The following is a 22,305-nucleotide window of genomic DNA, read 5'->3' as shown; positions in this document are numbered from 1 at the left end:
GCTGGAGGGTGTGTGTGTGTGTGTGTGTGTGTGTGTGTGTGTGTACACAGTGGACTTATCAGGAGAGGACAAAAAATTGCCAGGATGGAGCCTCTCAGATATTACGCTTGAATTGAATTTTACAGAATGAGGAGGACTTTAGCAGGGGGGTTGAGGATGAAGTTTCAGAGGGAACAGTATATACAAAGACAAAGAGGCAAAGATTGTTCCAGAAAGTGTATTTGGATGGAACTGGAATACAGAGAAGAACTCGGAGCCATGTGAGAGAAGGCCAGAAAGTGGGGTGGCGCCTCCCACGTGGGCTGACGGCCTGGAACCTGATCCTGGGGCAGGGTTGTGCTCCGGGACCCTTCTGGGTCTGTGCGGAGAAGAGGCAAGGAGCCAGGCAGTCAGGGCAGAGGCCGAGGCAGCTGGAAGCCAGGGGTCAGGGAGAGTCTGGGTTCCTGGGATCAGCGCTACTCAGCTATGCTGACTCTGCTGTCCCTCACAGCCAGCCACGGGGAAGACCCCATCCTTGAGGCATTGGTGGTCCTCTCGAGGGACCACCCAAGCCTCATCAACCGACAGAAGCCGGGAAACAGGCAGAATTCCAGCAGCTTTGGGGATGGATGCAGGACGCCAGAGTAGCCGGGCAGCCGGGCAGCTGAGGCCAAACCATCTAAGACGGCAGGCATGAGGGAGCCCCTTCTCGGGAGGGAGCAGACTTCCCTAAGTCAGGGTGACCCAGTGAGGGCCCAGCTAGACTCGAGAAGGCAGTCCGTTGGAGGGGCTTGGAAAGAAGGGACCACAGACCGGAGGCTGTGGAAGCTGAGGTGGCAAGTGCAGGGCTCGGGCAGCAACGTGTGAAGAGCCGCCCGGCCCGCCCCTCCCCCAGGCGGCCACACAAGTTGCTGGCCCCCAGAGAAGGTGGGTGTCAACTCCTCATCCCCCTCCCATCAGCTGCCTCTGTAGGAACCCAGAGTGTGGGGGTGGGGGATCCCAGGAGGATCACAGGTGTTGGGTATCCGACTGGGGCAGCTCAGGGGGCTGATCAGGAACCTTCTTTTCTGAAGGGTCTACGTCCTTCTGGTCACCAGCTGGAGCTGGGACAGGCGCGTCGTCTGGAAATGGAGGGAGGAAATGGTAGCACTAGGCATCCCAGCTTCTTCCTCCCTCGGACCCAGGAGTCGGCCACCAGCTCCCTCCCCCGGGGTGCCCAGGGCCCGGAGCACCTGTGTCTGGGTGGAACTGGAGCTGTCCCTCGGGGCCAGGGGCTGGGTTGTTCTGGCCTTGCTGCTGCTGCTTTCTTTGTTCCATTTGCAGAACGGCCTGGAGCGGGAGGCGGAGATGGGACAGGTAAGAGGGGATGACAGCGAGTCTCCATGGCAACTTGCTAAGTGGTCCTAAACCCATTCCTCCCCTATGGGGCTTAGTTTTTTTCTCTCTGAGAGTTGGGCTTAACAGTTAAAAAGATCCAGTTTTCCCTCCCCTGTCATGGCTTGAGTCATACCTCGGGACAGGGGAGACTTCACTGAACCCTTGCTGAGTCTAACCTCCTCCTCCGTCCTTGGCCTCCCCCCCTTTCCTGCCTAGAGCCCCACTGCCCTTATCCAACATGGCAGCCAAAGAGCTGTCAGGGATGGGGACATCTGCCCTTACTCAAGATGGCGGTCGCCACCGGGGGCTCTACTAGTGATGAACACAGTGGCCACAGGCCTTCCCAGCCTCTGAACACACAAGGACAAAGGCCACCAGGGACTCAGAGGATGGGCCCAGCCTCCCTGGCCAGTCACCTGCTGTAGCTCTCTCTTCTGGGCCTCCAGGCGGCCCTGAGAGCGCCCTAGGGCCTCCGTCTCCTGGCTCAGGCGCTGCGCCTTGGCATTCAGCTCAGCCTCCCGGGCGGCCAGCTCCTCCTCAAAACGCCTCAGTTCATCCTCCGTGTAGGCAGGGTGCATCTCCACTGTCTGCGAGGTGGGGACAGGGGCCCTTAGCAGGGTGACGTCAGCCTAGGCCCACCCGCGCTGGGGAGGGCTCCGCTAACAGAGGAGGTCTGGGGAAGGCTGGGAGGCCTGGGTCATGTGTGCGGACAGAAGACATCTGAGTGGAAGCCGAAGAGGGTGATGAAGACCCAGAGAAAGGGGAGAACAGGGACCCAGAGGGGGACGGAGACAGAACCCAGAGACAGAAGGAGGCAGAGACCCAGGGTGGGGGCGGGGAGCAGAGACCCAGAGAGTAAGAGAAGTGGCCAGCGACTCTGAAAGAAGGGTTAGGGCTGGGGGAGACCAGTATTCAGGACTCAGGGAATCCTCCATGGCCTCACCTCCCAGCCCTCCCCGGTGTCCCCGAAATCCTTCCTCTGCGTGGATGCGAGGAACTCCTCCAGGGTCACGAGGCGGTCCTGGTTGGTGTCCACCTGGGGAGCCAGGGTAAGCGACAGAGCTGGGCCTCACTCCACCTCTGCCCCCACTCTCCCCGTGATCCCGGTCCCCCCTCTCACATTCTTCATCACGTGCTCCCTCATGCGAAGCCGCTCCTCCTCCATCTCCCGCATGTCATCTTCTTCATTCTTTGGGTCATACACCTTCTCCAGCTGTAGCGGAGTCAAGCAAGAGGCAGGACATATTGAAGGGTCTAGGGCAACCTCTCTCCTAGGCTACTCCGCCTCTTTACACACACAACCGGGCAACTTAAACTCCCAGAAGTCTTTGGGGCCACCCTGCCACTCCTGGTAGCCTCTTTTTGTCCCAGGGGCTGCTGGGAGTTGTAGTTTCCCTGGAGTTCCCATCCAGGGGGCTCTGAGGGGACACGTGGCAGACGTGGGCATCCTCTGTACCCATGCTTTCCAAGATGCTCGCTCACCTCTTTGGTGAAGAGGGCCTCCAGCTCCTGTTCATCCAGGACCCCATCACTGTTGATATCTGTGGGGGAGACAACAAGGTATCTTGGGGGGACTGAGCACAGGGCAGGGCAGGTCTCTGAGGAACCTGCTAGAGAATGAATTGGGGGCTGATGTGGGCTCTGTTATCAGAGGACAGGTATCCTTGGGTCTCCAACAATACAATGATACCCTTCAGGCTTCAGTGCCCCATTGGCCCACTGCTAGGACAGACTGATCCCTACCAACCAGGGTCCCAAGAAGGGAATAAATGAAGGTGGCCTTCACCAGGACCATTCTTGGGATGGTTGTCACGCAGGACAACTTGATCCCTAACACCTGGTGGTCTGGGCACAGATCAACCCCTCTGCCCAGGAGCCAGGGGTGTCAGAGGCCCCCGCCACCCACAGAACCAGGCCAGAGGAACTTCCACCTGCCACCCAGCTTATATGGCTCCGAGGCTCCAGGCTTCTCAGCCGCACGGGCCACACTCGCTGTCCCCACTTCCTCTGCTCACTCAGATCAGGACCCCACTGGTCCCTCAGAGATGGCCAGGAACCTTGACCTTGCAAATCCAATGATCAATTTTTTTTTTTAAGATTTTATTTTTAAGCAATCTCTACATGGAATGTGGGCCTCAAAGTTACAAGCCCCAGACCAAGAGTTCCATGCTCCACTGACCAAGCCACCCAGGCACCCCGCCAATGGTTAATTTTTAACCTGCATTTTACTTGACTTTCTGCCCTGGCTTCCAGAACATCTTTCTCTCCTCCCAGATACCCCTCATTCTCCTTCATTGGCTCTGTCTTCCTCCTGAATGCTACCTATTGGTGGGCCCCAGGGCTCAGGCCATTTGATCCTCAAATCCAACATGGTGGCCGCTAGCCACACAGGGTATTTAAATTTAAATCAATTAAGGTAAAAATTCCAGTTCCTCAGTCCCACTTGTTACAGGTCAAGCATTCAACAGCCACACGTAGCTGGTGGCGGCCATATTGGGTGGCATAGAATATTTTCATCATTACAAAAAGAGTATGATTGGCTAGAACCTCTTCACATGGATTCCTCCAGCCCCTCCGCTTCCAACGCCATCCACAAGCTGCCTCCACACCTGAATATTCAACTGCCAACTCTCCTTACCACGTAAGTACCTAACAGACATCTCCATTTTAACACGAACGGACCTAGTTCCCAAGCTTCCCTGACAAATATGGTTGCTCTTCCCACTCCATCCTTCCGGTTGCTCAGGCCAAATACCTTGGAGTCACCCTTGACCCTTTTGTTCGCTCCTAATCCTCATCCAGTCCATCCGTGAGTCCTCGCAGCTTGCCCTTCAAGATAAATCCAGAATCCAATCACTCTTCCCTACTTCCCAGGGCACAGCCACCGCCATCTCTGGCCTTCTCCTGGCTTCGGCCCTCACGCCGTACGGCCTCTCCTCTTGTGGTGCCCCATCCCAGAGAGATCAAATCCAAATTCCTTAACTCGGCTGGAAGGCTCTGAGCAATCCGGCTGCTGTTACCTTGGGAACCCACGTTCACTCCTCCCCTCTGCGTGTTCGCTGTTCCCTCCGCCTAGAATGCGCTTCCCCCCAAATATCTGCAAGGCTCAACCTCTCACTTCACTGGAGTCTAGGTTCAAATGTCATCTCTCTAGAGCTGTACTGTCCAGTGGAGCACTCGCCACGTGGGACGCATGACACTTAAATTAGTAACAGCCAAATACAATGAAAACTTGGGTTCCTCGACATTATGCTAAATGAAGTAAGCCAGCAGCAAACAAGACAAATACTGTACGATTCCATTTCTATGAAGTAGCTAGAACAATGCAATTCATGCAGGCAGGAGCCAGAGCAGAGGTGGCCAGGGGCTGGGGGGAGGGGTAGCGGGCAGTTGTTGATTAACAGTTTTCGTTTCGAAGAGGATGAAAAGAAGGCTGGAGGTTGACTGCACAACGGCGTGGGTGTCCTTAACGTTCCTGAACCGTATACTTAAAAAGGAGCTGAAGATGGGACATTTCATGTTAAGTGTACTTTTTTACCACAATTACAAATTTTAATAAAATTCATGTCTCCAAACTAAAAACGAATTCGGTTCCTCGGTACATTTCAGGAGCTCAATAGCCACATGCGGCTGGTGGGTACGACACACTCTACGCCCTGAACCCTGCTGTCGTCTTTTCCATGTTACTTACCTCTTATCACTGCCCGAGACGCTATTATAGAATCCACTTCATTGACTGTTAAGATGTAACCCCCCGCCACCCGCACTATTTTATTATCCCTGAGACCAGGAGAATCTTGTCATTGGTGGTGTGTAAGTTTAATGGGCAGGTTGTGTAAAAATTCTAGACTCTCTTACACTCCCCGGTTTTTTAGATTCACTGAAATACAGAATTACTGGTGTGCCTGATTGCTGGCTATGTGGGTGGGTGGGGGGACTCTGATTTGTTCACAGTGGCGTCAGTCCTCTGTGACTGGGTCTCTGTGCAGCTTGACCTTAGAGGGAGTTTAGTAAATGTTTGGTGAATGAATGAACCAGGCCCTGTTACATTCTGCTGACTGCTTGCAGCTTCTGGGGCAGGGTCCTAGGCACATCTGAGGGGGCCTGGCAACCCTGGGTTAGGTTTCTAGAGAGGAGGGGAATGAAGGGAGACATGTGGCTGAACCACCATGGAAAAGGTAGTTCCTCGGTCTCCGGAAGCCTGTTTATTTGGGGGCAGCCCACCCTTGGCAACAGGGCTCCTGGCAAAGACCAGGGTTTCTGGGCCGTGGTGGGAGGGGGGCCCAGCCTAACCAAGCCTGGATGGCTCCGTGAGTGGATATCAGCCAGTCCTGAGAAACGAGATGTCTGGTGTATCCCAGAGAAGAGGCCTAGCTCTTCGATGGAAGATCCTAGCCATGGGGAGGGGTGTAGCCTTCTAGACCAACAGGAGGGGCGGGCTCAGACCTCCTTGGCCTGCCTAAACCCCACTTAGTATTCAGGCCCCAGAAAGGTCAGAGCCTCAGGGTTCAGCCTGGGTCTTGGGGCTCCTCCCCACCTTACCATGCAGTATGAAGAAGGTCTTGGGGTTAAACCTGTTGGGGTCCAATCCATCCAGCTCCTCCCACACCTCCTTCAACTGGGCTTGGCTGCCCTGTGGAGGGGAGAGCCAGGGGCTCATGAGCAAGAAGTCTGAGTCCCCCCCATCCCGCAAATGTCATTTCCCTCAAGCAAGAAAAACTACAACTCCCAGCAGCCCCTGGGGTGGCTGAGGACATTTAAAAGGACTTTTGGCCTCACGGTCGGCTGGGAATTGTAGTTCTTTAGCTACTTTCTCATCTTGTGGTGCTTGGAGAGTTGGACTCAGTGGGGGGTAGCCACAAATGGGGGTTCTTACAGGTACGTTGACTTTGGGGTGCTCTCGGTGCCGGCGCTGTTGTTCTTCCAGCTTCCTCTCTGCCTCCTTTCGCTGCTCCTCCCCCAGCGACTCCAGATAACGGCGTCTCTCATGTTCCTTGAGCATCTCATAGCGTTTGAACTCTTCATGGTGGGCCGCGTCATACTGGGCAAGGTCCCGGGTGGCCTGGGGAAAGGCAAACCGTCATTCTCATCTCACCACCACACCCAGGCCCTAATTTCAACCTCCAAATTCCAGGCCCTCAGCCCTGAACCTGGTCAAGCACCATCTCGACCTCCACCCAGTCCTGGGTTCCATGTCCTGAGCTCACTTCTTGATCTCTGTGACCCACTCTTGCCCCATGACACAGCCTCCCCTCTCTATTTGTTCAAAAGAGATTAGGACGGTTACACAGTAACAACTGTTTTTAAAAAGTTTATTTATTTAGGTAATCTCTACACCCAACATGGGTCGAACTCATGACCCTCCGAGACGAAATGACCCAGGCTCTTCCGACTGAAGCAGCCAAGCACCCCTACACAGTAAGAACATCGACCCACCTCTTTCAAGTCCTCCACAACCTCAGAATCTTGGAGGAATGGGGCGCCTGGCTGGCTCAGTGGGTGGAGCATGTGACTCTTGATCTCAGGGTTGTAAGTTAGAGCCCAACACTGGGTATAGAAATTACTTAAAAATAAACTAAAATAAAGATCTTGGAGAAATAAGCAATAAGGAACAGCACTCGAGGTGGACTTAATAGGGAAAGGAATGCAGCTAGGTGATAAAGAACGCTGGGTCTCTAATTACTTTGCCCAGGGTTCAAACCCAGGCTCTGCTGTGTGAACCAATCCCACTAGGCTGTGCGACCTTGGGCAAGTTACTTAGCCTCTCTGTGCCTCAGTTTCCTCCTCTGTAAATTGGAGATAGCAATACGACACTGGGTTGAAGAGTATCGCCCCCCCTCAAAAAATTCATGTCTACCCAAAACGCCGAAATGTGAACTTATTCGGAAACAGAATCTTTGTAGATTTATTTAGTTACAGTGAGGCCCTACCAGATTAGAGTAGGCCCTAAATCCAAGTGAATGGTGTCTTTATAAAAAGGCCACAGACAGGGGTGCCTGGGTGGCTCAGTCGTTAAGCGTCTGCCTTCGGCTCAGGGCGTGATCCTGGCGTTCTGTGATCGAGCTCCACATCCGGCTCCTCCGCTGGGAGCCTGCTTCTTCCTCTCCCACTCCCCCTGCTTGTGTTCCCTCCCTCGCTGGCTGTCTCTCTCTCTCTCAAATAAATAAATAAAATCTTAAAAAAAAAAAAAAAAAAAGAAGGCTACAGACGGGGTGCCTGGGTGGCTCAGGCAGTTAAGCCTCTGCCTTCGGCTCAGGTCACGATCCTGGAGTCCTGGGATCGAGCCCCGTGTTGGGCTCTCTGCTCAGCGGAGAGTCTGCTTCTCCCTCTCCCTCTGACCCTGCCCCCTCTTGTGCTCTCTCTCTCTCAAGTAAATAAATAAGTAAAATCTTAAAATAAAATAAAATAAAATAGAATAAAGAAGGCTACAGAGAAGACAGAGAGAGACACAGGGAGAACACCATGGAGGCAGAGGCTCGAGTGATGGGTCTACAAGTTGCAGAATGCTGGCAGCCTCCAGAAGCCAGAAGAAGCAAGAGGTGGGTTTTTCTCTCTAGCTTCTAAAGAGAGTACAGCTCTGCCAAAGCCTTGGTTTTGGCGCAGGGATACTGATTTTGGACTACTGGCCTCCAGAACTATGAGAGAATACATTTCTGTTTTTATTTTTATTTTTTTCATTTGAATTTTTTGTTTTTTTTATTTTTAAGAAACCTCTACACCCAACACGGGGCTCAAACTCACAACCCCGAGAACAACAGTCACGCGTTCTACTGACCGAGCCTGCCAGGTGCCCCACATTTAAGACACTGAGTCTGTGGTAAGCTGTTGCGGCAGCCCCAGCAAACTAACAGCCCCAGCAAGACCCTTCTTGGATTCTGGTCTACACCGTATGATAATTTTAAGGTATTTTAAGCCACTAAGTTTGTGGTAATTTGTTACAGGGCAGCATAGGAAATGAACACAGCCGTTGCGTGGGGAAGAGGTTCTCAAGCTGGGGTGACTGGCCCACAGGAGACCACCGTCAATGTCTAAGGGCATTTTTGGTTATCACAGTGAAGGTCTACAGGCATCGAGTGGATAGCGAGCAGAGATGTGGCTAAACGTCATACAACGCACAGAAATCCCCCACAACAGAATTATCCAGCCCCAAACGTCAAGAGTGCAGAGTTGAGAAATCCTGCCAGCGAGCTTGGAAGGCAGAAGCAGGGAGCCCAGTGAGGAAGCGACTATGAGAGACGATGGGAGTCAAAACTAGGAGAAGGACAGTGGGGCTGGAGAAAAGTGGACAGTTTCTAGAATGTTCTGGAAATGAGTGGCGAAAACATCCCTCGGACTGAGCCCAATGCCAAGAATAGACGCGATTGGCTGCTATTATCGTCATCGCCACTAGATGGAGCTCCAGTAGGCCAGAAAAGCAGGGCTGAGGCCAGGCGGAGGCCAGGCGGTGGCCCTGGCTCAGTCCGGAGGTGCTGGGGACCTGTGGAAGGAATGGGAAGGCAGGGGCAGGTCTGGGCATCCCCTTGCACTCCCCAGCCCCGCCGCCCTTGGCCTTCGCCATGAGGCTGGGCTGGAGATCCCACTTCTCAGATAAGGACTCTATTACTCCAATGGCTGCTATTACGAATTATCATACATTTGGTGGCTTAAAACAACACACATTGGGGGCGCCTGGGTGGCACAGCGGTTAAGCGTCTGCCTTCGGCTCAGGGCGTGATCCCGGCGATCCGGTATCGAGTCCCACATCGGGCTCTTCCGCTATGAGCCTGCTTCTTCCTCTCCCACTCCCCCTGCTTGTGTTCCCTCTCTCGCTGGCTGTCTCTATCTCTGTCGAATAAATAAATAAAATCTTTAAAAAAAAAAAAAAACACACACATTCGGGGGCACCTGGCTGGCTCAGTCTGTCAGACAAGCGACTCTTGATCTCAAAGTTGTGAGTTCAAGCCCCAAACTGGGTGTGGAGCCTAGTTAAAAAAGAAAGAAAAAGGGGCGCCTGGGTGGCACAGTGGTTAAGCGTCTGCCTTCGGCTCAGGGCGTGATCCCGGCGTTCTGGGATCGAGCCCCACATCGGGCTCCTCCGCTATGAGCCTGCTTCTTCCTCTCCCACTCCCCCTGCTTGTGTTCCCTCTCTCGCTGGCTGTCTCTATCTCTGTCGAATAAATAAATAAAATCTTTAAAAAAAAAAAAAAAAGAAAGAAAGAAAAAAGAAAGAAAGAAAGAAAAAAAGAAAAGAAAGGAAGGAAGGAAGGAAGGAAGGAAGGAAGGAAGGAAGGAAGGAAAGGGAGAGAGAAAGAAAGAAAAAACACCATACATTTATCATCTTACAGTATGGAGGCCAGAGATGTGAAATTAGTTTCACGGAGCTCAAATTACAGTGGAGGCCGAGCTGTGCTCCCTCTCCAGACTTGGGGACAATCCTTTTCTTTGGCTCTTCTAGTTTCTAGAGCTGCCTTCCACGCTTACAGCTCCTTCCTCCACCTGCAAAGCCAGCAGCGGCAGGAGAGCCCTTGCTTCAGTGGTCACATGGCCACCTCCTAAGGTGATGACACCTCCCTCTGTGAGGACAGGGAGGGCCCCCTGGATAGCCCAGGATCATGTCACCAGCTCAGGACTCTCAACTTCATCACATCTGCAAAATCTCTTTCGCCACGTGAGGTCACGTAGCCACAGGTTCCACTGATTAGGATGTGCAGGATGTGACCTCTTTGGTGGGGAGGAGGGGGGCATGATTCTGCCTCCCACGAGGACACAGAGGGGACAGTGCCCCCCCCCCGCCCTGCCCAAGTTATATGGGAAGGACAAAGCCGAGGAGGGATTTGAAACCAGGTCTGAAGGGAGCCCAGCCTGTTCTGCCTATGCCTCCGCTCTCCCAGAGAGAATGTGGGGAGGGCTTCGGGCACCGACCTCAGAGAACACCAGACTGATCGGGTGCATGTCCCAGGCTCCGCTCCCTTCTCCCCTTCCACAAAGCCTCCTTCGGTCCTCTACCTATAGCCCCCGCCCCACCCCACCCCCCCGCCACGCTACCGTCTGGATCAGCAGCTCCAGGTCCCGGGCCTCAAAGGTGTGCTGATTCTGAGGGTCCAGGTGCTCAAACTGCTTCAGGAGGCTCAGGTGATCCAACTGTACATCTGGATGAGGGAGAAGTATTAAAACAAACTCATGGAATGTTCTTTCTTTCAAAATCCCTATCCTGGGCTAGATGCGCTCTAAAGAAGGTCACAGAGGGCACTGAGAAAGCCCACAGGATGGCCTAAATTGGGTCTGGGGCAATCAGGGAGGGCTTCCTGGAGGAGGTGATACCACAATGGCCTCTGATGCTTAAAACAACAACAACCATGATAATAATTAACACATGTTATGCACCTACTATATGCCAGGCTCTGCTTTAAACACATTAAATATATTCATGCATTTTTTAAAGAGTTTATTTGTGACAGAGAGAAAGAGAGAGCACGTGTGCGCACACACACACACAAGCAGGGGGAGCAGCAGGCAGAGGGAGAAGCAGGCTCCCTGCTGAGCAGGGACCCGATGCAGGACTCGATCCCAGGACTCTGGGCTCATGACCTGAGCCAAAGGCAGGCATTAGCCAACTGAGCCACCCAGGGGTCCCTAATGCATTTATTTTTCACAAAAATCTTAAAACATAGGTCCTATGATTATCCCATTTTATGGATGTGAAAACTGAGGCCCAGAGAGGGTAAGGGACTTGTCTAGGTCACCACTATCTAGGAAGTGGCAGAGGGAGTATTAGAACCAGGTGTTGGGCTCCAAAGCACATAAACTCAAGCCCTGTTACGGGTTGAATTACGTGCCCCAAAATCCATTTGCTGGAGTCCTAACCCCCAGGCCCTCAGAATGTGACCTTATCGGCAGAGAGGGTCTTCCCAGAGTGATTGAGTTAAAATGAGGTCACAGGGTGAACCCAAATCCAATAGGGCTGGTTTCCTTCTAAAAGGGAAAAATCTGGACACCCCGGGGAAGACAAGAGGTGGAGGCTGGCCATCTCCAAGCCAAAGAGAGAGACCCAGAACCGATCCTGCCACGACTTGATCTTGGACTTCTGGCCTCCACGGTTGTGAGACAATACATTTCTGTTGTTCCTTGTACGAGAGACCCTCATCGAACAGGCCCTGCTCACGTGGCACCCTCCTTGCCCGGGAGTTTCCAAGCAGTAAGGAAGCGAGAGAGCACATACTCAACAGCCAGGCCTTCACTGAACGCACATCTTTCAAGGCCTCCTGGGGGCCCCTGATGTGAATCAGACCCAGGCCGGCCCTCCAGTGGCTCCCGGTCGGGGGTGGGAGGGATCCCGGGGGGAGGGACCCGTGGAGGCAGCTGTGGCAGGGCTGAGCCCAGAGGTGGGACAGGCACTCAGGACACAGACACAGGTCAAATTTCATGGTGCATCATTTATGCCACAGACGCATGCTGAGCCCCTTACCCTGGGCCAGACGCGGTGCCCGGCACTGGCGACGCAATGGGAACCAGATAGCAGCAGCATCTGCCCCCCTTGCCCTCAGCACCCAGCAGAGAGACAGAGGACGAACACACGACCCCCAGGACTCAGACTCCTTCATGCAGCCCCATCAGGGTAGGAGCTGAGACAGAAGCTCAGCCAGCCTGCAAAGAGCCCCGAGAATGTCCCAGGCAGAGGGAAGCACCTGGGCCAAGGTCCAGAGGTGACAGAGACGTGTTGCACTCCAGCGTTACTAAAACTGCTGACAGGAGAGGGTACCTGTGAAGGGAGGGGCTGGGCGGGCAGAGCAGCCATGATGACTGTGGACTTGGGCCTGCCGAGCACTGGGGAGCCACGGTGGGTTCTAAGCAGAGGAGGGACAGGACATGGACTGGGTGCTGTGGTGGGCTGTGTCATGGGCCCCAAGATGCCCAAGCCCTGAAACCCTGGAACCTGTGACGAGGAGACCTCAGGTGGCAAAAGGGACATTGCAGATGTGATTAAATTAAGAATCTTGAGATGGGGAGATGATCCCGGATTACTCAGGAGATCCAATGTCCAATGTCAAGAGGGAGGCAGGGGCGCCTGGGTGGCTCAGTGGATTTAAGCATCCGACTCTTGATTTCGGCTCAGGTCATGATCTCAGGGTCGTGAGATCGAGCCCAGCGTCAGGTTCCATGCTCAGCACAGAGTCAGCCTCCTCTCTTCCTCTGCCCCTCCTCTCTGTTCAGGCTCTCAAGCACACGTGCACGCGCTCTCTTAAATTAATTAATTAAAAGCAAAAAAAGAGGGAGGCAGAGAGAGACCCAACTACAGTAGAAGTCCATGTGACCCCTGAACACAAAGGCTACGCAGCTAGCTTTGAGGATGAAAGAAGAGGCCACCCGCCAGGGAATGCCACTCTAATAGCCAGAAAAGACAAGGCAACAGGCTGTCCCCCAGAGCCTCTGGGAAGATCGCAGCCCCACCAACACCCTGATTTTTGCCGGGCGATACTGATTTCAGATTCGGATCTCCCAACTGTGAGGGAATCAGCGTGTTGGTTTAAGGCACTAAGTTTGTGGTAGTTTGAGGGGTGTGGGGAATAGGACACAAAGCAGGGGTGGCAGCAGGGAGCCCGGCGAAGAGGTGACTGCAGTGATCCACGCAGGACCCAAATGGCAGCAACGAATGTGCCACGTGGCCAGATTCTGGAGATGTTTTGTGTTGCTAAAGGGACAAAAGTTGAAGCACCCAGCATAGTGCCATGGGCACGACAAGCAGCCAATTCATAGGACGCATTTTTCCCACTAGTGACAAGGGAATGTCTGATTTACTAGAGATCAAGTCAGACTCCGAAGCTGTAAGAATTAAAACAGCAGGGCAGAGAAGGCGTGGGTGCGCACGCGGGCTGTCTGGTCACCGTGGAGCTCCAGCCCCCGCCCGGCGCCCGGCACACAGTAGGACCCGAGACACGTTTGCTGAATGGATCAGCGGAGTCAGGCAGAAATGAAAACAGGGGCGCCTGGGTGGCTCAGTCGGTTAAGTGTCTGCCTTCGGCTCAGGGCGTGATCCCGGTGTTATGGGATCGAGCCCCGCATCAGGCTCCCCTGCTAGGAGCCTGCTTCTTCCTCTCCTACTCCCCCTGCTTGTGTTCCCCCTCTCTCTGGCTGTCTCTGTCAAATAAATAAATAAAATCTTAAAAAAAGAAAGAAAGAAAGAAAGAAAGAAAGAAAGAAAGAAAGAAAGGAAGGAAGAAAGAAAGAAAGAAAACAGGGGCGCCTGGCTGGCTCAGTTGGTTAAGCATCTGACTTCATCTCGGGTCATGGTCTCAAGTCCTGCACGGGGGTGGGGGAGGTGGGGGGTGGAGGGGTGGGGGGGGTCCTGTGCTCAGTGGGGAGTCTACTGCTCCCTCTCCCTCTGCCCCTCTCCCTACTCATGCACGCACGCATGCATGCGCTCTCTCTCTCTCTTTTTTTTCTTTAAGATTTTATTTATTTATTTGAGAGAGCGAGAGTAAGCACGTTCTTACATTTGGTCACGCACGGTGCCAGAATACACCACAGGGCTATAGTAAGTGTAACACCATGGTCCATAGTAGTCAAACGGTTCAAACAACCCAGATATCCATCAACTGATGAATCGATAAACCCCACATGGTCCACCCACACGATGGAATATTACTTGGTCCTAAAAAGGTGCAGACACACAAGACATTTCGGATGAACCGTGAAAACATTATGCAAAGTGAAAGGAGCCAGACACGAAAGGTCACCGATGGAAGGATTCCATTTATCTGAAACGTCCAAGAACAGGTAAATCCAGAGAGACGGGAAGCGGGTTACTGGTTGCAGGGGTTGAGTGGGGGGAGGAGGGGGGTGAGAGCTGAAGAGTTCAGCGTCTCTTTCTGGGGTGAGTCCAATGTTCCAAAATCAACTCCGGTCGTGGTTGTACACACCTGTGCATATACTAAAAACCACTGAATTGTACCCATTACATGGCTCAATTATATGGCATCTGAATTCTATTTCAGTAAAGCAATTTAAAAGAAAGAGCGTGGTCCCGACACGCGCTCCGACAAACCCTATCTAGGAATGTCGGAAATAGGGCGGGATCTTGGACTCGAAACTTGCCTCTCTCCTCCAGAGACAGTTTTTTTCCTTTTTTCCAGCCAAATAATTAGACTATAAAATACAGTCTCAGGTATAAATGCCAGCAAATCAGACTCATCCTAGCAGGGGAGTCAGAGAATAACAAGGCCCGGGAAAATACAGAGTACCCTTTGCAACTTCATGGTGGCTGTGCAGGAGAACGCCCTCCTTCTGAGGAAACTCACACCGAATTGGCGAAAAGAAATACAGTCTACAGGGAACTTGCAAATGGCGAATTGGCCAATCCGGGTTAAGGGTATTAAGGAGATTTTTGTACTATCCTTGCAACTTTTCTGGAAGTCAACATTTTTTTTAAGATTTTATTTATTTATTTATTTAACAGAGAGAGAGAGAGAGAGAGCACAAGCAGGGGGAGCGGCAGGCAGAGGGAGAAGCAGACTCCCCGCTGAGCAGGGAGCCCAATGCGGGACTCGATCCCAGGACCCTGGGATCATGACCCGACCCGAAGGCAGACGCTTAACTGACTGAGTCACCCAGGCATCCCTTAATTTTTATTTTTAAAAGCCATGGTCATTTAAAATGTTGATGCAGGGGCACCTGGGAGAGAGTCCCCAGGAGGGAGGCCCCCCTGCCCCTCCCCGGCTTACTGGGCTCCTGTTCCGCGTCCATCTTGGCCTTGAGCAGCATTCGTAGCCGAGACACCTCCTGCCGCTTGAGCTCATCCAGCTTGGTGCGCACATGGTGGCTGACGAAGTCCAGCTCCCGGCTCAGCTTTCCACTCTGCCCGAATGGAAGGGGGACACTGGTCAGGCTGGGGGCCTAGGAGGGGGAACACTGGGCAGCCACGTTCTTTCTCTGCCCTCTCTGGAAACTTCTTCCAGCTTTGGGAATCCTGGAAAGCTTATAGACCCTTTCCCCATCCGCTCCCCTAGCCTCTGAGACCAGGTCCAGCCCTTCAGCCCGGTGTCTGAGGCCCTGCCCACCTCTGTAGCCCCGTGTCCTGTCATCCATTAAATCACACTCGGTTCCAGCAACACTAACTGGGCCTCAGCCCCCACGTTCAAGGCTCTTTACCTCCTCTCGGACTTTGCACATGCTGGTTGGTCCCTCTGCCTACAATTCTCTCCCGCCACCCCTTTTCAAGCCTAAGCAGATCCTCACTGCCCCTTGAAACTCAAAGCACATGGCATCTTCCTTGGAAAGAACCTCCCGGCAACTCCCTGCTCTCCTCCCCGGGGGTGAATTCCCTGAGCTGCTCCTCCTGTCACTTCAGATTGTGTCTGTTGCTCAGAGCTGACCCCACCCCTCTCCTGCTCACAGCTCCCGCGGCTCCCCAGTGCCCCCAGGACAGAATCCCTGAGCCTGGCACTCAAGACCCCGCACGCACCCACCTCTCCAGCCCCATTGCCCCTGTCTTTGTGTCAGTGATCAGGAACCATGGGCAGACAGCTGAAGGTACCAGAATGCTTCGTTTGTACAGTTTCCATGGTCTGAAATGCCACGCCTTCACCCCCCCCACACACTGCAACAACTTCCACACCACAGACATCCCCACTCAGACTTCGAACCTCACTTGGGCAAGGAGCATCCTTGCTCTAGAAGTCCTCTCTCACTTGTCACACTGGACTGTGCCCTCCTGGACCCTCCCCTCCCGCCAGCGCCCTCCGCTATCTGTCATTGCACAGGCTGCCTTTTTGGTCACTTGAGACTCACATCGGGGCTCCCCAGCCCGCAGGGACCATGACGCTTGAGAGGCAACAGGACACGGTGACCATGGAGACAGTCCTATTCATCCCAACTAGTCAAGCATCTACTCTGGGCCAAGCCCTGCGCCGGACTCCCCGGGTCTGTCCTCTAACCTTGACCATAGCCCCATTTTACAGATGGATAACCTGAGGCCCCGCAGGAGAAGCCACTTGCCCGAGGTCCCTCGGACAGTGAGGACACCGGGTCAGTGTCATGTATCCCCGCATCCTTTTCCTGCTCAGGACCACAGGACTGGAGGGGACATTACTGCCACCACCAAGGATGATGACTGACATCCACAGGAGCCTTACGATGTGCCGACCGAGCACCTCTAGTGGGGATTTTCGCCAATCCACGCTACCACCTCTCACGTCACAGAAAGCGTTGCATCAGGCCTCCCAGTTTCTGAGAAAGACACTGAGCCCCAAAGGGTGTGGCCACTCAGGCCGAGCGAATGAGGAAGAGTTGGGATTGTACCTGGGCACCGTCCCACTCCACAACCTGCCTAACTGGCCACTCTGTTTCCAAGGTCACCTCCCAGTGCTATGACCTTGGGCTTGCGTGGGGGGGGTGCGGGTAGAGGAAGGCTGCACCTCAGTTCTCCCAGCTGGGCTCTGTGGTCTCTGGTTCGGCCGGTCCTTCAATGGGGGCCAGGTGGATGGGGACGGATGAGAGCCTCAGGAATGCTGGGAGGCTTTGCGGGAGCAGGGCCACCTGGACCCTCTCCTGGACCAAGGTGTTTGAGACTCAAGGAGGCTCTTCCAGGTGGGGCATTCCCACACGTACCAGACCAGGGAGGGGGGTCTGGGTGCGAAAGGGTGGGGAGAAGGAACGTGCCCCCCTGTCTCCTCATGGGGGAGGGCCGGCACGCACTCTGAGCTGGGCTCCGGGCTCAGCCAGCCCTGCGGGGAGACCGGGCCTATCGGGATGACGAACACTGCCACATGGGCCTCTACGTCTGCCTTTAGAAAATGAGGACAACCTCGGCCCCTCTGGAGCCTTACGTGTGCGTCTCAGCCCTTGACTGGTCTTACCTCAGGTGATCCTGACCTGAACCCCATAATGCCGATTCTGCTATTGCGCCCGCTTTACAGATGAGGAAACTGAGGCATGATGGGGGGCGGTCACACAGCATCAAAGGGTAGAGTGGAGAGAGGGAGCCTGTGCCATCTGCATCCAGGCTTAACCACACACTCCGCGCTCCTCACATCTCTTCCCAGCCGCGTGGCACCAAGAGGAAGCCCGTCCCAGTGCCTCCGTTTGGCGAGGCCTGGAGCCACATGACCCACTTAGGGAGGCCGGTCCTTTACCTGAACTCTGTCCTCCGCACGTGGGCGCCCCTCCTCCCCTCCCACCTGGCTCGCACCCAGCCGCACCTTGATGTCCTCGGCGTTGGCAGCCTGCAGCTTCTCGCGGAAATGCCCATCCGTCTCCAGCACGTTGATGACTTCCTGGAGGTAGCGGTGGTAGTACAGGCCCGTGTCCTGGGGGGACAGGGATGAAATAGCAGCCTGGCCTCCGCCCCCCTCCGGTTCCTCCCTGTACGTAGGAGCCAGGCCCCGCTCCTCTGGGCGCCGGCTGAAGGACCTGAGACCCCCCCTGCTTAGAGCAAGAGGCAGGCCTGCCCCGTGGGACAAAGGCTCTAGAGCCAGGGGACCCCAGTTCTGCTCCCCATGTGCTCTGTAACCCCAGGCAAACTGCCTGATCCTCTGGGCCGCAGCACTCATCTTTTTCCAGGCTGTTAGTGGAACGAAGTAAACATCACGCGGGGAGACAGACACCCAGCCCAGCGCTGCGCACACAGCGGGTGCTCAGAGCGGACACAAGAGTATTTGCTGGCAAGCAGCGAAACATACACTCATTCCTCATTCATCAAGCGATCACGTGCTCCTACTGTGCGCCAGTCGCCGTGACAGGGGACCCAGCAAGTGAACGAGACAGACAAAAATCCTGAGGCTCCTGGACCCAGACCTGCCATGTGTGGGTGGGTGGCATGCTCTTCTTCCTGGGCCTCCCTCTGCCATTTCAAAAGAGGCAATAAATTCCCTACTTCTCAGCGCCGTGGTGAAAAGTACAGGAGATAAAGGGCCTGGCACGATGCTAAGGACATAGGAGACAACGCGATCTACCAACACTTTCATTCTGTATGTAGGGAGCACACAGTAGCTGCCTGACAACCAAGAGCTGAAGGCTCAGCCATGACACTGTGGGTACACCAATTTCCTATTGCTTCTGTAACAGACTGTCGCAGACTAAATGGCTTAGAGCAACACAAATGTCTTCTTTTCGAGAATATTCTCTTCTGGAGGGAGATCAGAAGCCCAGAACGTGTGAACAGGGCTGAGCTTAGTCTAGAAGCTCTAAGGGAGAATCTATTTCCTCGCCTTTTCCAGCTGCTAGAGGCTGCCTGCGTTCCTTGGCACGTGACCCTGCATCACTGTGACCTCTGCTTACGTCATCACATCACCTCTGACTTTGATCTTCCTGCCTCCCTCTTATAGAGAACACCTGTGATTACGCTGGGCCCACCTGGATAATACAGGGTAACTTTTCCATCTCAAGAGCTTTGTCTCAATCACACTCACAAACACTCTTTTGCCCTATAAGGGAAGATAGTCACAGGTTCTGGGAACTAAGGTGTTGACAACTGTTTGGTTTTTTTTTTTTAGTTTATTTATCTATTTTTTTAGTAATCTCTACACCCAATGTGGGACTCGAATTCAGAACCCCGAGATCAAGAGTTTCATGGCCTACTGTCTAAGCCAGCCAGGCGCCCCAAGGTGTGGACATCTTTGATTGCTTAGCCAATGGGCTGGAATCCCAAATCTGCCAATTACTAGCTTGGTGACCTGGTTAGGACAGCTAGAATGCCTAGTTCAATTTAAATTTCAGATAAACAACAAATAACTTACAGTATAAATACACAGCTGGAGTGTACTTACACTACAAATTATTCCTGCTTATCTGAAATTCGATTTTAACTGGGTGTCTTGTGTTTTTATTTGCTAAATCTGGCAACCTTGGTCCTTGGGCAAGTTACTTAAACTCTCTTGTGCCTCAGCTTCCTCATCTGTAAAGTAAGGTTGAAGAGCACCCATGGAGTCCCGACACGACCTCCCTCTCCCCGCCCCCCACTCTGCTCCAGTCACACTGGCCATCTCTGGGTCTCTCTCCTCACTCTGCTCTCCTCACCACCCAGTCTTTGCCCAGGCTGTTCTCCCTGCCTGGAATGTTCTCCCTTGAACTTCAGATTTCAGCTGGTGACCCTTCCTCTCTGACCCATCACCCTGGTGTCCATTCTCAAGAAATGTGTGGGAAGAATGAAGGGAAAGGGAACTCAGACGTGCCCTTCTGAGTCTGCAAAGATTTCACCAAGCAGAAGCCTAATTCACAAGGTGGGGACCGCCACAAAAGAGCACGGAATAATCCCTCCCAGAGATAGCCATGTGCCCATTACCGCTGAAAGCTGGAGGAGGATTCAGGCCACAAATCAGGGCCTTGACCTTGAGGATCTTTAAAGTCCCCAGTTCCCTAAGACCAAAGGTTTCATAGCATTTGATAAACACATGTTGGAATTACCTTCATAATTTTAACAACTCCCACGAGTTCCATGAAGCAAGAACACCCCCGTTAAGGAACACCACCTGCCCAAGGTGCTACTGGGAAATGTAGTTCTTTTTTGGATTCCTTCTTGAGGGGAGGGGGGGCTCTTAAAAGAATACAGATTTAGGTAGGGGGTGATGCAGATTTGTCAAAATCTGACCTGATTTCCCCCACACCTCAGAGCCAGGGGCTTAGAAATATGCGCGCGCGTGCGCGCACACACACACACACACACACACACACACACGCCCCGAGTTTTTCACCACGTCAAAGCCCCGGGACTGCAAAGAATGGCAGGCAAACTCCGAGCCGCGGCCGTGGGGGAAGTATCCACCCAGGGACGACGGGGATCCGCGGGGATTGTAGTACCACTTGCAAACACCTGGCTGGAGAGCAGGGCAGGGCCACTCACGGGGCTCTCGGTCGCAGGGCTCTCCTGCTTGGGCGCCCCCCGCTCCAGGGGCACGGCCAGAACGGCGCGCAGCAGCAGCAGCGGTGGCAGCAGGAGGACGAGGGCTGCGCGTGGCCCAGAGGAAGGCATGGCGGCGTGGCCTGTGAGGGGCAGAGAGGTGGATAATGTCTGTCCCAAGTCGCCGACTCCCCTGGGCCCAGGAGTCTGGGCCCCCAGCGTCACCCCCACCCCCCTTCTAAGAGTCGAGACTCAAAGCGTCTCGTTTCCCGGGACACAGGATTCCGCACCTCCAGCTCTTCCTTCCTTAGACCCAGGAGTCCTGGCTCCCAGAACCCAGCCTCTTCACTCAGACTCGGGAATCCGGGATCTCGACCCCTTTGCCCCAGAACCAAAGGTCCAGGCCCCCAGCCACCTCCTTTGCCAGGACCTAGAAGTACTGGTGCCCAGTCCATCCTCCCCGAGACCCAAAGATCCAGACCTCTGGTCCCCTTCTCCCGCTCCTCCCCTGGACCCAATCTAGGACGCCCCGGCCCCTCACCTTTCCTTCACCGCAGAGGGCGTTTTCCCGGGCTGGGACCTCCGGTGCGTTCCGGTGATTTCCCCCCTAGGCCACGCCCACTTTCCCTCAGAGGACCCGCCCTCAGGAGCCTGATTGGTCCGCGTTGGCTCCAGGCCCCTGGGTCCCTGTCTAGCGGCCCGCCCCTTGCCGAAGTCGCTCGTCTGTTCTCGAAAGCTTCGCGTCCTTTCTCGGAAGCTCTACCTCTTGACGCCGCATTTCCTGCCTTTCAGGCGAAAGGAAAGCCGAGGCTTTGGAAGAGAACTACAATTCCCTGCAGGCAGGGGGAAAATGAGGCCACTTCCGCGGGCAAGGAGGTCCCCTGCCTTCGCCACCTGGCAGTTGTAGTTTTCCCCATTTATTTTTCCGCAAGAAGTGGTTGCAAGTTACAAATCGGTAGCCGTTGGTATAGGTCTATAAGTTTCTCAAAGTTTCTAATATATACGCCTTGTATATATATATACACTTATATATGTGTGTAGAGCGTGTATGTATATGTATGTATATAGTGTAGAGTGTACGTGTGTGTGTGTGTGTGTGTATACACACATATATAGTGTAGAGCGACCCAGCGATGCCGGCTCTCTTGGGTCCCTTTAAGGAACACCTTGCATGTCCTTCCAGTTCAGAACCCTGGAGCAGGGTTGCCTGGCTGCTGTAGAGGCCAAGGGTCATTGCTTTGTTGGAAGTGGAGTGTGAGGGGCCAGGAGGGAGGGGATTAGGGCAGGTCCCAGTGGGAATCCCCCCCCCCCCAGCCCTCTTTCTTTGCCTGCTTATTTCTCAGAGACCCAGAGATTAGGTCCCCAGCCAAAGAGAGGGTTAGGTATGTTTAGAAATTGCCCAGAGAGGCAAGGTACTGAGGTGTGAATGTGAAAAGCCTCTGCGGGCACGAGGAGAGGAGTTGCCAGGATCCCAGGCAGGTGGGTGCTGGAGATCTGGGGTTAGTGAGGGGCGAGTGTTTGGGGCCCAGAGTCCTAAGTTCCCGTGCCTGTGTACAGGACAGTTAGCTATTTGGGGGAGAGGGAACTGGATTCCTGGGCCCCTCAAAGTCATGAAAGCTAGAAACAGGCTGCTGGGTCCCTGACGAAGTAGATGCTGGAATTTGGGCTGCCTGGGTCCAGGAGAGAATTTTAAAGCTTAAGATCGGGTGTTGGATGGCAGAGTCCACTGAGATGTTGGGTCTGTGTCCTGACTCCTCATTCTTGCTTCTCCAGAATGTCTCAGGAGAATGACACATGGAAGAAAGAGTGAGTGGGGAAACACGACGGGCAGGGGTGGAAATGGGGGTGCAGGAGGAACTTAAAAGTTTGATTATGCCCACACTCACTCCACTCTGGCTTTATGACCATGTTTGCAAATTTAGCACCACCAGCCTAGAGGTAAGGAGCTGGGGGCCTGGACTTCAGGGTCCTGAAGGGAGGGAGCTACACATGAGGACTCATGGGTCTGCAAGAGGAGGGGCTGGGGGCCTGGACTCCTGAATCCTGAGACAGGAGGGACCTGGGATCTCTGACTGCTGGATTCTAGACAGGCCAACGCTGGGGAAGAAGAGCTTTAGAACTGGTGGCCAGGCTCAGGTTCT

At 54.0% G+C, this 22,305-nt stretch overlaps 1 protein-coding gene across 2 annotated transcripts; it reads right to left on the bottom strand.

The window, feature by feature from the left end:
- Positions 1-203: 203 nt before the first annotated feature.
- NUCB1 (nucleobindin 1) lies at positions 204-20,848 on the bottom strand. Of its 2 annotated transcripts, none has more exons than XM_008684521.2 (13): positions 20,706-20,848; positions 20,138-20,307; positions 17,529-17,636; positions 15,054-15,186; positions 10,381-10,484; positions 6,233-6,418; positions 5,899-5,989; positions 2,839-2,897; positions 2,477-2,569; positions 2,300-2,392; positions 1,773-1,943; positions 1,212-1,308; positions 204-1,100 (listed from the first exon to the last, which is right to left on the bottom strand). In XM_008684521.2, the coding sequence occupies exons 2-13, from the start codon at positions 20,294-20,296 to the stop codon at positions 988-990; spliced, it is 1,407 nt and encodes a 468-aa protein (XP_008682743.1). In that variant the 5' UTR covers positions 20,297-20,307; positions 20,706-20,848; the 3' UTR covers positions 204-987. The 2 variants fall into 2 exon arrangements, with proteins under 2 accessions (XP_008682743.1, XP_008682744.1); XM_008684522.2 differs by having other exon boundaries at positions 20,168-20,307; positions 20,706-20,847.
- Positions 20,849-22,305: the final 1,457 nt, after the last annotated feature.

Source organism: Ursus maritimus, unplaced genomic scaffold, assembly GCF_017311325.1.
Source record: "Ursus maritimus isolate PB19 unplaced genomic scaffold, ASM1731132v1 scaffold_19, whole genome shotgun sequence".
NCBI classification, from domain to species: Eukaryota; Metazoa; Chordata; class Mammalia; order Carnivora; family Ursidae; genus Ursus; species Ursus maritimus.
Note: the sequence above shows the minus strand (reverse complement) of the source record. Positions and strands in the feature narration are given on the sequence as shown.